This window comes from Drosophila willistoni, assembly GCF_018902025.1.
Source record: "Drosophila willistoni isolate 14030-0811.24 chromosome XR unlocalized genomic scaffold, UCI_dwil_1.1 Seg106, whole genome shotgun sequence".
Lineage (NCBI taxonomy): Eukaryota > Metazoa > Arthropoda > Insecta > Diptera > Drosophilidae > Drosophila > Drosophila willistoni.
In genome coordinates this window covers 2,322,742-2,335,000 of record NW_025814055.1, presented here as the reverse complement: position 1 = coordinate 2,335,000, position 12,259 = coordinate 2,322,742, and the positions used below count along the sequence as shown (strand labels likewise).

The 12,259-nt window shown below is 36.5% G+C and overlaps 1 protein-coding gene across 1 annotated transcript in view; it reads right to left on the bottom strand.

The window, feature by feature from the left end:
* Positions 1–7,562, bottom strand: part of LOC6651949 (transcription factor GAGA) — a 12,049-nt gene extending 4,487 nt beyond the window's left edge. Inside the window, exons 1-6 of the mRNA XM_023180985.2 lie at positions 7,281–7,562; positions 6,227–6,675; positions 2,763–3,228; positions 2,334–2,690; positions 1,953–2,192; positions 1,716–1,742 (exon numbers count right to left, since the gene is read on the bottom strand). Of these exons, the coding sequence (XP_023036753.1) occupies positions 1,716–1,742; positions 1,953–2,192; positions 2,334–2,690; positions 2,763–3,228; positions 6,227–6,418 (1,282 nt within the window). The 5' untranslated portion in view covers positions 6,419–6,675; positions 7,281–7,562. The remainder of the gene's footprint in view (positions 1–1,715; positions 1,743–1,952; positions 2,193–2,333; positions 2,691–2,762; positions 3,229–6,226; positions 6,676–7,280) is intronic.
* Positions 7,563–12,259: the final 4,697 nt, after the last annotated feature.

Here is a 12,259-nt window from a genome sequence, read left to right as displayed (position 1 = left end):
AGTGTGTGATGTTTGTGTGTTGATTGATCATTGTATAAAGTGAAATGAAAAAATGTCGAAATTAAGTTTACTTTAGGAATTTATCGATTCCATGCTATTATTTGCTCCAAAAACATTTTACCAAGATTACACCATCAAAAAAATATATATGTATAGATTCATGACAAAAACAAATGTTAAAACACAAAAAAACGTCATCTTGAAAACGATCAAGTTTCCCCGCAATAACGGTCAACTCAAAAATAAAATAAAAAATATGTCTCTATATCAATTTTTAAAAACTAAAATTTTTTTAAATTGGAAAACATGAAATTTTTATATCTCAAAAAATATAAGCATAAGGTCTTTTGTTCCACTTAAATCGACCACGTTGCCACAATCTTGGGCCTAATTTATGTAAGTTTTGAATTACCTAACTCTGAATTGAATTATTGAATACTAGTTTTTGTATTTATTGTACTGGGTTTCTGTTTTCATTTAAATAAAACGATATAACCCAAATAAAATTTCAATATTAGTATTGTTATGCAGTGAGTAAAACAAAAAAAAAAAAGTGTTAATATGCATCACTAGTAACAAACAAAACAGAAACAGTTGTACCAAAATTATGTAAATGAACCCGAATAATGTTATATTTATATAAATAGATATGTATATGAAATATGAATAAATGAAACATGAAAAACGAACATGACAAACAGAACGATCGTTGAAATAAAGAGCGAAGCACACTTTCAACTCAAGTAGAGGTTTAACAAACAAAACGAAAATGTATTATAATAAAAAATCGTATTACGTATTGACTAAATTATCAATTTAGATTTTCATCTTGTTATAAGCCGAAACCGAAAATGTGCTTAAGTACAGTATTTTCTTGCAAAGTAAAACCAGAAGTCAAGTTTTAATTAAACAAAATTGAAAAAAAGGATAAACTTCAGCCAATGCAAAAACTAAGCAATATACATATATAAATATATATATATATATATATATTTATTCATATATATACAGAATATATATATAAATATGTATTATTTTTTTATTATTTTTGTAAACAAATTTGTAATATATCATTTTTAAATAAATCAAACTTAAAGTAAAGCCGCAGAACTGTAATAATACAATATTTTTACAAAATATATTTATAGAGTTCTTTCTTTGCGACAAATTATATCGTTAATTAAGTAAAATTAGAAACCGAAAACCTTCCACTCTGTTTCTTTTCTTTCTGTCTGTCTCTCACTTTCTCGGTCCGTATTATAATAATATATGCAAGAAAATACTGCATACGGCTTTTCGCAATTTGGCCAAAAAGATTAATAAAAAAAACTAATGTTATTTTCTATCTTTTAACTTACAACGAGAAAAAAAATTGTACAAAAATAATAAAAATGTAAAAAGCATTTAAAAAAAAAATTATGCACGGATTATTTTTTTTAGTTATTTACAAATCTTTGTATATGTGGGCGTATGTATTTGCGTGTGAATGTGTGGTTGTGTGTGGTGAGTGCGGATGCGTGTGTGTGAGCGGAATGATCTAAAGAGGAGGGCGCGAAGCTGGGGTATTCAGTGACATTCGGCAGCACCCATCAAGAGGCATGTGCACAACTATTGGGGCTGCTGCTGTTGCGGTAGGAAGACCTGGTCTCCTACTATATGAATGACATTCTGCATTCCCTGTTGAGCTTGTTGCTGGCCAGTGATAACGCCCCCACTGTTAGCAACACCGCCACCACCGCCGGCTCCTTCGTGTTTAATATTAACACCCATAATATGGGTCTGGCCTCCACCTGCCGCTGACAGAGTTGTTGTGGCCAAATGTTGGTGTTGCTGTTGATGATGATGCTGCTGCTGCTGTTGCTGCGACTGTTGCTGGGGTAGCACACTTTGTGCCATTACAGTAGAATGACTGCTTAAGGGCGTTGTGGCTGTAATTCGAGATGGCGTTGTACCTTCTCCTAAGGATGTTCCGCCTACTGTAGTGTCGCCTTCCGTTGTTGTATTCAGTTCGGTGCTGGTGTCAAAGGTCGTATCATTACCAACAGAGGACTTACTTTTTTTTTCCTTCTTTACACCTGGTTTGGCGAAATGCCTTAGCTCCAGATGTCGACGTAGATTGCGTGATTGACGGATTACAGCATAACAAATAGGGCAAGTAGCAGGTTGTTCAGATTGTGAGCGTGATCGTGGTTCTAAGGTAAAAGAAATGCAATCGTTTTCATATGACATTTAAATTAAGCTTTATAAATTATATATCGAACAAGAGGTAGTCCAAACAAAAACGCTCAAACTTTCTTTGTTTTATTGATTAAAACATTGTTCTCATAACTTACTTTCTGTGCCGGGCGGATGTTTAGTCCTCTTGGCCTTCGGGGTGGAAGTAGTTGTACCACTACCACCAGCACTGGGTGTAACCGTTGTTCCCGCTGCAGTTGTTATTTCGCCTGTAGTAGCATTTGCTGACGTAACGGGTATCATGTTATTCGGATCCATAGTCACAATAGTCTCTGCCTTTTGCCCCTCACTTTTAATAATTGGAGTGGAAGTTATCAATTGGGATTCGGCACCGTTTTCGCTAAGGACTTGTTGCTGAACCTGGACTTGCTGACCCCCAGCAGCGGAATGAGAGGAGGTCGGTGTCCCCATAATTGTGTCCATGCCATCAACTTTGCTGATTTTCGGAGCCGTAGCTGTAAATAAAATCAATTCAAGCAGATTTTAAAATACTTCTATGTATATGGAAGCGTCATGTTGGCACTTACGTGACATCTTTTTTCCACGGGGTTTACGTTTACGTGCTGGAAGAAAAGCCTGTATCACTGCCTGATCGTGTTTAGCTGCATCCGTGGTGACAATTGTTTGCTGTTGTCCGACTGCATTCGTCTGCGTGGTGGCCTGCAAAAGTTGTCCCGTATGATGAATATCCTCGACAACCTGGGCGTGGACAGTCTGTTGAGGGGCCGTTGCAATAGTTGCAAGCAATTGATCCTGATCATGGTGTTGTGGTATCATATGTTGTAATTGTATCGAATGAGTCGTATAATCGTCCTTGGTCACAGTTTGTGGAGCTAAGCCTTGAATGTTCAAGCACTGCGCTGCCTGTAACAGCGATGGCAATTGAGCATGATCCACACTCACTTCACCACGGTAAACGAATTCCAGAAGCGCTTCCAAGTCATTAGCATTTACGCCGGCCAACATGACTACAGGATGTTTGCATGGTGTGTTCTGTTAAAATGGAACAAGTTATTAACGTCACACATTATTGGCATCATTAAATCGCCTTCATATTTTATGCTACACATTAGGAATAGTAATTTAGTAGAGTAGCCAACCCTAGTATAAGTTGAGTAGTGATATACATACATACATATGTAGCTTCCCTGCTGGCAAAAGGGTCTCTCATAATTTCTAAATCGCAGAATAGTTTTTAACCATCAGTTTTAAATGCGTAGGGAATTTTGATACAATCATATGTACATACATAGATACATATTAATTAGTTGTACATTTGTTTATCAATTCTAACTTGACCAAAACATACTTAATAATCGCCCTATTTATGACAACAATTTGCATCTTATGTATTTAAAATAACGTCTTAAAATAAAAGTGAAATTTTCAGAAATGATATTGGAGACAATATTAAAGACATTGTATGTTAATGCTACTTCTTAAGAATAGGCACATATGTATATGGTGCATGATGGTATTTTTAGTTTCATTTTGTTTCGAAATTCGTGAAAGTTTAGCATATCTGCAAAGCATTTCCAAGTTGAAGCAGCAAAAATAACGTTTTCGAAATGAATGTACAAACATGTACATATGTACGCATAGATAAGCCTAGACACATTTACGCACTTTGCCGATGCAGACTAATTTCTGATTTTATTTTTAACAGTTTCTCCGTGTTGTGGATTTGTCATGGGTGATGTTCTGATGCGTCTGTTTGACTGAGAGACAGTCCAACGAATGTCGATGGTGACACCACACAGAGACCACCAACGGCACTGGCAGACAGAGTCAACCACCAAACAATAAAGCAAAGGGAGATGAAAACTCACAATGTTCTCACACACACACACACACACACACTGAGACACAGTACACACTCAGAGACGTCACCGATGGCAGACAGACTCTCCTCTCCCCTAATGGTAGCACTAGTACTCAACACACTATTTGGAGTAAAACCGGCATTTACTTCATCTGCGCGGCGCTCTGCAACAAGCAGTTTTTCTGCATCAGGAGTGGGAACTGGAATTAACAAGTTTAGAACACAAAAAACAAAACAAAAAATGAAAGAGAAAGAGAAAGCCACAACCACCGCTTGCTCTCACTCTCCCTCTCCAAAAAGAAACACACATTAAGTTAAGAATTGTCTCTCCCATGACTGGTATGGGTTTTGGCTCCGTTCCCATTCTCGAAATCGAATTGCCAATCTCTTGAAATGTCATTTACCATGCTCCGTCTCCCGTGCCTTCTCTCATTCCGTTGCCATACGCTCTTTGAACTTCCACCAATTCGCGCGCGCGTTGTCGCTCATTGATTTTTCAGAATTGCATTTGCTGAGTTTTCATTTTATACATACATACAAATACATTTTTTACTTCAGAGTCTTGCCTTAAGTCTTTGAGAAGGAGCGGGAGCAACAAAGAGCAGCCTCTATGTAATTTCCCCTATGTTGGTGAGTGTAAGCGAGATCAGTACAGAAAACATCTTGGCGATTGAGTTGCTGGGTTTGGTTTGGACTCTTGCAGAGTTCAACATGTTTTTTTTTTGCTTGACATTTCCCTTACACTCTGAGCGGCAGTTTTAGAAAGTTCGCTCTGTTTACGTTTTTTTTTTTCATTTGGCCCAACCATAACAGAGCGTAAAACTGAGGCCGGTCAGGTGTTTGGGTCTCTCCGTTTATCCAGACTATCTGTCGGGCAACAGACAACAGAAATGTCGCACTTTAAAGAAGTTAAATTTCATTTTCAAAAATGCTGTAATGTCTTAAATAGATGGCCAATGACAAGACTTAATATTAAACAATGAAATAATATTAAAAACGTCAATTTTATACTTTCATATACATATGTAAGGAGTAGAACACCAGTGGATTGAAAAATACTAATAGCGTTAATTATGGTCTAGGTCTATTCATTTATACATGCACACAATACACAACTTTTTTACATTTCACCGTTTTTTTTTTTAAACATACATATGTATGTACATACATACGTATGGTGTACACACTTTTAAAACTTTTTTTCAGTTATTTAGTCTACTATGTGTATGTATAAGTAAAGATTAGCTAAATTAGTGATTTCGTTTATATTAATTATCAATTAGTGAGATTAAAATACTATTTTGCTATTTAAAATTTATCAGAACTAATAAGTTAAGTAGATTCTGCAGACTTTTCTTTTAAAATTTTGGATACCTTTTTGATATGATTACATTAATTAACACAACACTCAATTGAACTTGAGACAAACAAGACCTTAAAAGTAAAAAATATTCCTTTAAGCATATTCCACTATAGGCAAGTTTAACTGTACATGGTAAAAATGCCCATCTTACACACAGACACACACTGTTGAAATACATGCACATAAGTGAAAAAAGAGGTCGCGCTCGTGTAAACCACAGCGACACAGGCAACAACACACACACACACGACTTGTCACTTTGGCGCTCTCCTTTGCGCTCGCTCTAACACATTTCGAATCAAAAGTTGGCGCAGCAGCTTTTTGGTTGTCTCATCCCCATTCCCCCTTACTTGCCTACCCGCCCGCTCCAACGTTTATTTTCAAATGAGTAACTGGTTCTCTCGCTCTCGCCGACGCTCTTGATAAGAGAATATATATGTATGTATGTTTATGGTGGGTGTGAGACGTAAGGTGAGTTTGACGCATTTAGCGTCGGCGCTTAGTGCCCAACTCATTCAACTCATTTTGTTGCTAACTATGAGGGGCATAGAGGGTATCTTAAGGCGCTAAGAAAAAAACACTAACTCAAGTAGGAGACAACTCACAAGAGTGGAATTATTGAGGGTTTCTCATTTAAATGTATGTGCATACATGTAGTTTGCTCCAGCAACAAAAATAACACTAACCTATTTTTCTCTGTTTACAAACTGTACGCTTGCCTACGCGAGTAAGCAACTTAACTTTTGAGGTTAGGTTATACATTAGCTAGAATAGCAACTATACAGAAATTATTTGAACACACTCACCTTAAGCAAATCCAATAAAAACGGTGAGGCGGCACATAGGACAATTTTATGGGCGGGAAAACTACGGCCACCCGCTGCCAGAGTGCAATCGACAAGGTCGCCATGGCAGCGCAACAATTGTATGGCCGATACCAGACTTGTGCCATAATCGCCCCAAGTGAGCGAATATAGTGAATTCATTGGCAACGACATTAGGGCTGTCGTGTCCAAATCCAACAATTGCTCTGGTTCCTCTCCAGCGTTATGAATATATGGATTGCTATTTGTCTCCAACACGACGAAGCTGTTTTTTAGACAGTTGGGAGTATCAAAATTATTCCTCAATTCCGTTTCGGATTCAGGAAAAATTCCTGAATCTCTGGCTCTCGCTCGCTCGCTCGTTGCTGGCTATGTGTTCTCTATGAGGGTATGTTGTGTGCGTGTTTGAGTTCTTGTGTCAGTGTGTGGGTCTGCAAAGAGTAAAGAGCAGAGGAAATTTAATTCTCGTGTGCTCTCGCTCTCCCGCGAGAGTTTTAGATGAATGAGTACGAGTGTATGCGTGGTAAGCGAGACAACGCATGTGGTGGGAGCGCGCTTAGTAAAAGGCTGCAATTTTTTTGTTTTTTTTTTTACTCTTTTTTTTTTTTTTTTTTCGTATTTTAGTTTTTTTTGCCCGCCCAAAACAGTTTAATACACAAGAAATTGAAATTATTCCAAGTACACATAAAAATAGCTTATATAGGTATGGTTACACATGTACATTACTGTATTTCTACAAACACATACATATATCTACACAGTTTTTTTTGTACATCTGAATACACAGCCATAAATATATATATATAGATGTACATATATATGTATCATATAAATATATACATATATGAGAATCACACGCATACACTGTTAATATATTTGTACTTTTTTTTTTGTTGAATTTTTTTTTTTTTTAATTTTGTGTATTTTTCTCAATTTGTATCATTTTGAATTTTATCACAATTTGCAGCCTCTGTCTCTTTTGTTATTGTTTTCACTCGCTCCCGTTTTTTTTTTCTTTGCTTTTTTATCTTCTCACCGGAGCGCCAAATGAAAAATCTTTCAGTTTAGCTGCTATTTTCCCTTCTCTTTAAGTTTCGACTTTTTTCTGCCTTGTCCGCTCGCCAACGTTGAATAACTCGAACTGAGCGCTGAGCACTGTGAGCATAAAATACTGCCTGGCTTCGATCGAATTACGTTGCTGTGTTGCTGCCACGTTCGGCCACTATATGTATGCATGTATGTACAAGGGAGAAAACGGAAAACGTTGGCAGCAGTGTGCGCTGTTCCCTCTACCCCGACGCCTGGTCATGCGCATACATAGATACACGCACACACACATACCACACAGTCAAGTCAACTGCGTTCTGCTTTGGTGGTTGGTTTCTCGCTTCGACTGTATTTTGTTGCTCTTGAAAGTACAGTTTAACGTTCAGTCAGCATTGCCAGATGAAAATATTGTAAGGGAAATCATACACAGTCAGGCAAAACTCAAAAAATATATGAATGTAATTTCCTTTAGAACTAATAAATATTTATCAATACAAGTACATATGTACATATATACATTAATCATATAATACATAAATACATTTTGTATTTTTGATGTAAGAAATTTTGAAACACCAAGAAATGTGAAAATAAATAACTAAATGTAAATACTTACATACATACATACATACATATGTATATGTATACAAAAATATTGTGTATTTTATATATGTATGTATGTATGTATGTACATACATGCACATACATACATATGTATGTAGATAGATATGTATGAATATACATACATACACATACATATGTACGTTTGTATGAAAGTATGTACATACATAGGATTTGCTTTAGTTTCCAATATTTTTTAGTTTTGGAAACTTGACTTTTTTTTTAACATTTTTGTACGCTCTCTTAATGTTCTACGTGCATATATAAGTACGTATCAACAGATCCTTCGTTCATTATGCGAAAAGAAAAAAGCCGGCTCGCGCTCTTTACGTCCTCTCTAGTGAAAATCTCGCGCGCTCCAAAAAATTTTCTCTTTTTGTTTTCCCTTTTCCAATCACCTGTTACTTTTGACATGTGTATGTGCATATACCAGCTCTGACCCTAATTTTCTTATGCAGATCAAGTCCCGCTTAAGAGTAGAAATCGACTGGAGAACCACAGACAGAGACCAGTTTGTTTTGGTTTTTTGTGTGTTTGGCAAGGGAGAGCAGTGGTGAGAGGTGTTTTGATGCTGTGCGACCAAAAATTAAAAGGTCCAATCAGCATTTAAGGCAACAAAGTGAGCGGGATTTTCACAGCTGGCAACGCTCCGCTATGCACATATGTATGCATGTATGTATGCATGTACGAGAGCGGTGGTTGTAGTGAGAGGTTAGGTGGTGGGTGGCAAAACGGTAAGTTGTTTAGGAGGCATTAAAAAACAGAATAAATATGTGGTGAACAGTGGGATATTTTGCCTAAATTACATACATATGTACATAATGGCATACGAATGACATAATTCAAGGTACAAAAAGTGCAAAGTATTAAAGAAAACATGTTTAAAAAGGTTACTAAAATGTTGCTGGTAAAATTAATTAAAACAAAAAAATAAGCCCACTGTGGCATTAGTTGACTTGGGACTGAATTTCGAAAAGTGCGATTTTTCTGCTTCGCTTTACTTTGGCCTTCGCCACAACACACACACACATACATATACGCACACAAATCCATACACAAAACATGTGCACATATGTATGTATGTATGTAGATATGTACACATACATACATATGTATAACAACGAATGAAAGCAAAGCATGAAGAATTCAGCACAAATTCGTTCAAAACAAATTCGAAACTGTATTTGCCTATCGCGTTTGCACTAAGTATGTATGGATGTGTGTACATACATACACATGTATGTCCGCAGATAGGTACATACATATGTACATATATTGGAGCTATTAGTGAGGCCATAAAATTATAACCTTCAACAAAATTCTACAACTTATTATTTTAACAATGAAAGGCAATCGTCACTTCACAAATTATTTTCACGGAAGAACAAATAAAAACCATCTCCTCATGGTGGTTGCCGTTGCCATAATAAACTCACATTTTATTTAACGAGCGAGTGAACGAGTGGGAGCACCGGCACTGTCCGTACTCCTGCTCTGAGAGGTACAATTTGATTTCGCTTAAACCACTGAGAGGAGAGGTTGGGAGAGCTTCGAGCGGTAATAGTGCGCACTCCGTTAATGTGGGAGACAAGCCAAGAGTCCAAGAAATTACTCTATCTCTTGGTATGATACCTTTTGTTTTGTATCCAATTTCCCAGTCGAAATCGGAGACCGATAGCGTATGTACATACATATGTATGTATGTATGTCTGTATGTGCGTACTTTTGTACATGTACATATGTACATACATATGAAAGAACATGTACATACATACATATGTACATACATAAATTCATACAATATCTCACAGTCAGTGAAGTTTAAAAAGTTCTTTTCATTTTTAATTTATTAATTTTTTTGTAGATATTGATACATACATATGTACATACATATGTACATATTCCGCTCCAAGCTCTCGGCTCTCAATGCAAAATCTGCACTGTAGATGTGCGAATGTGAATAAGTAAAACCCTGAATAAAAATGATGTTAATTTTGGACAGAAGTGTGCAACGCATAGAAAAAAGCATCACCGAATATGTATATTTAATTCCTGATCAGCACGACGGGCCGAGTTTATATATCGCCATGTCCGTCTCGATCAACGCAAACAACTAGCGAAAATTTTTCGCACAGTGACTGATTCCGTTGAAGTTACTGGCAAAAATATGTAACTTTTGAACCAGATCAGATATCGATTTTAAATTTAACATTTATATTTCTAATACTTTAAAGAAATTTTAAGGTCAAAATTAATTTGGGCGTGGTCAAAAAAAAAAGCACAAAGTTTCGTGTTTCGGGTCGGTTGGGACCAAAGCCCCCACGGAAAGTCGAAATCGAGAGCAAAATTTTCACGTATTTCGACTTGAAATATTATAAGTACATATGTATGTACATGCATACATATGTACATTCATATCTTTAAATCAACCTACATTGATGGCCATACAACTATTAAAAAAGAAATGCAACCAAAAGCTAGAAAGGATTATGTATTGTTGTTTGTTTTAACTGTTTAGCTTTTAGATTCTCATTCATAAGTGTCTCGTGAATCCTATAAACTTGAACTTTATCTTGATCTGTTATTTCAAAAGAATTAAAGTTTTCAAGAAAATTTAGCAAAGTGTTAGATGCAGTTATCGCCTCTTGAAAAGATACTTTTAAAGCTGCTACTTCTACATCTGATTCTTGATCGCTTGTATCTGAACCATCATCCTTACCCTTAGTTATGTGTATGGACAATATCTTCGTCCGATAAAATGGCAAATGGAAGAATATTTTGATCACACACGAGCCATGATTGTAGATCATTATTTGTGAATTGGTCCGTCATATTCATTATTGCGGTTAAAACATCGAGTGTGTCCGTATCTATGATGAAAAAACATTTTTAATAATTTTGTTTTAATTTTAACACTTTCATATTCATCTTTATTTGCAAACACAGTAAATGACTCCAGACGTTGTTCAAAACTGAAGATATAACGGCATCCCAAGAACCCGAAATGCTCCAGATGACGTTGTTGATATTAAATAACTTCTTAAAATCGTCCGAGTTATTTGGCGCGTTAAGTTTCTGCATTAGAGTTTTACGGTAGTGACTTTTAAAACTCCATATTGCGACCTGATCCATTAGTTGGAGCAAAGACGTGCAGTTTGGTGGTTCCTAGAAATCGTCGTGTTAAGCGAAATCGTGATAAGCGAAACATGGATTCAGTACAAAATAAGGGGTTACGTTCTCAAAGTTCGAAATGGGCAGAAAAAAATTTGTTAAATTTGTTAACAAATTAATTGCTGTTCACCCGGTGGCGTGAACAATGTTTTCTTTTTTGGTGGCTCCTTATCAAAAAAATCAGTCATTTTTGATTGTTTTGTGGCTTTTAAAGCTTCTATGTATATAGCACTCCTTATAAGGCGAAAGTATTTTTTCCAACTCTCTTAAACTTAAGTCGTCGTTCGATGAAGAAGCACGATTCCAAGCTGCTAGCATATGCGAATCCTTCTTGGAGCTTTTCTATCGTTAAACTATTCGAATCGGTTTCTTCAGAGCTGCTGTCATCTGATTTCGAATTGTTTGCTTCATTCACAGCAATCTCAAGCATTGGTTTTGCTTGAAAGTCTCCTGATGCATTACTACACAGCAAAAGTGTAAAACGATCTTTTTGTGCCTTAAAGCCGGGAGCTACTTTTTTATTGTTTGATAAAAAAGTTAGATTTGGCATTTTTTTCCAGCAAAGTCCAGTTTTATCCGCATTGAAAATTTGGTCGGGCAGGAATTCCTCTTCTTTAATGGACCCCTGAATCTCTCCTGGGTATGTGGTAGCAGCTCCATCATCGGCCGATGCCGCTTCGCCCTTAAATTTAAGCTATGAACGGAGAACCTTTTTTTAAATTTCTCGAACCATCTATTACTGGCAACGAAATCTATGCTAAAAGAGGGCTCTCCATTTTGCTCAAGCAGTCCATAAATCCTGTGTGCCTTTTCCTGAATGATCTGCTGGCTTAAAGGGATCTTTTTTTCGTAGCTCTCGTCAATCCAAATGCTAAGTGCTCTTTCCATTTTTTCCAAAATTGATGCACGTGCTCTACTGGTAAATTTTGTAGATATGGATGACCCAATGCTTCCTGAACGTCGTATTTCAGTTTCATTATTTTTGATAGTGCGAACTATTACCTCATTTAAATCAAGGCTTCTCGCAATTTCCGTGGCAGTTTGCCACGATGTGACTTTTCGTTTTAAAGCTGAAATTTATTTATTTCAATTATTTACATATTCACTTTTTAATTAAATCAAGCTGCAGTCCTCGGTAGATGAGTTGTCTAAGTGGCCCAGTCATTTAGTCAACTG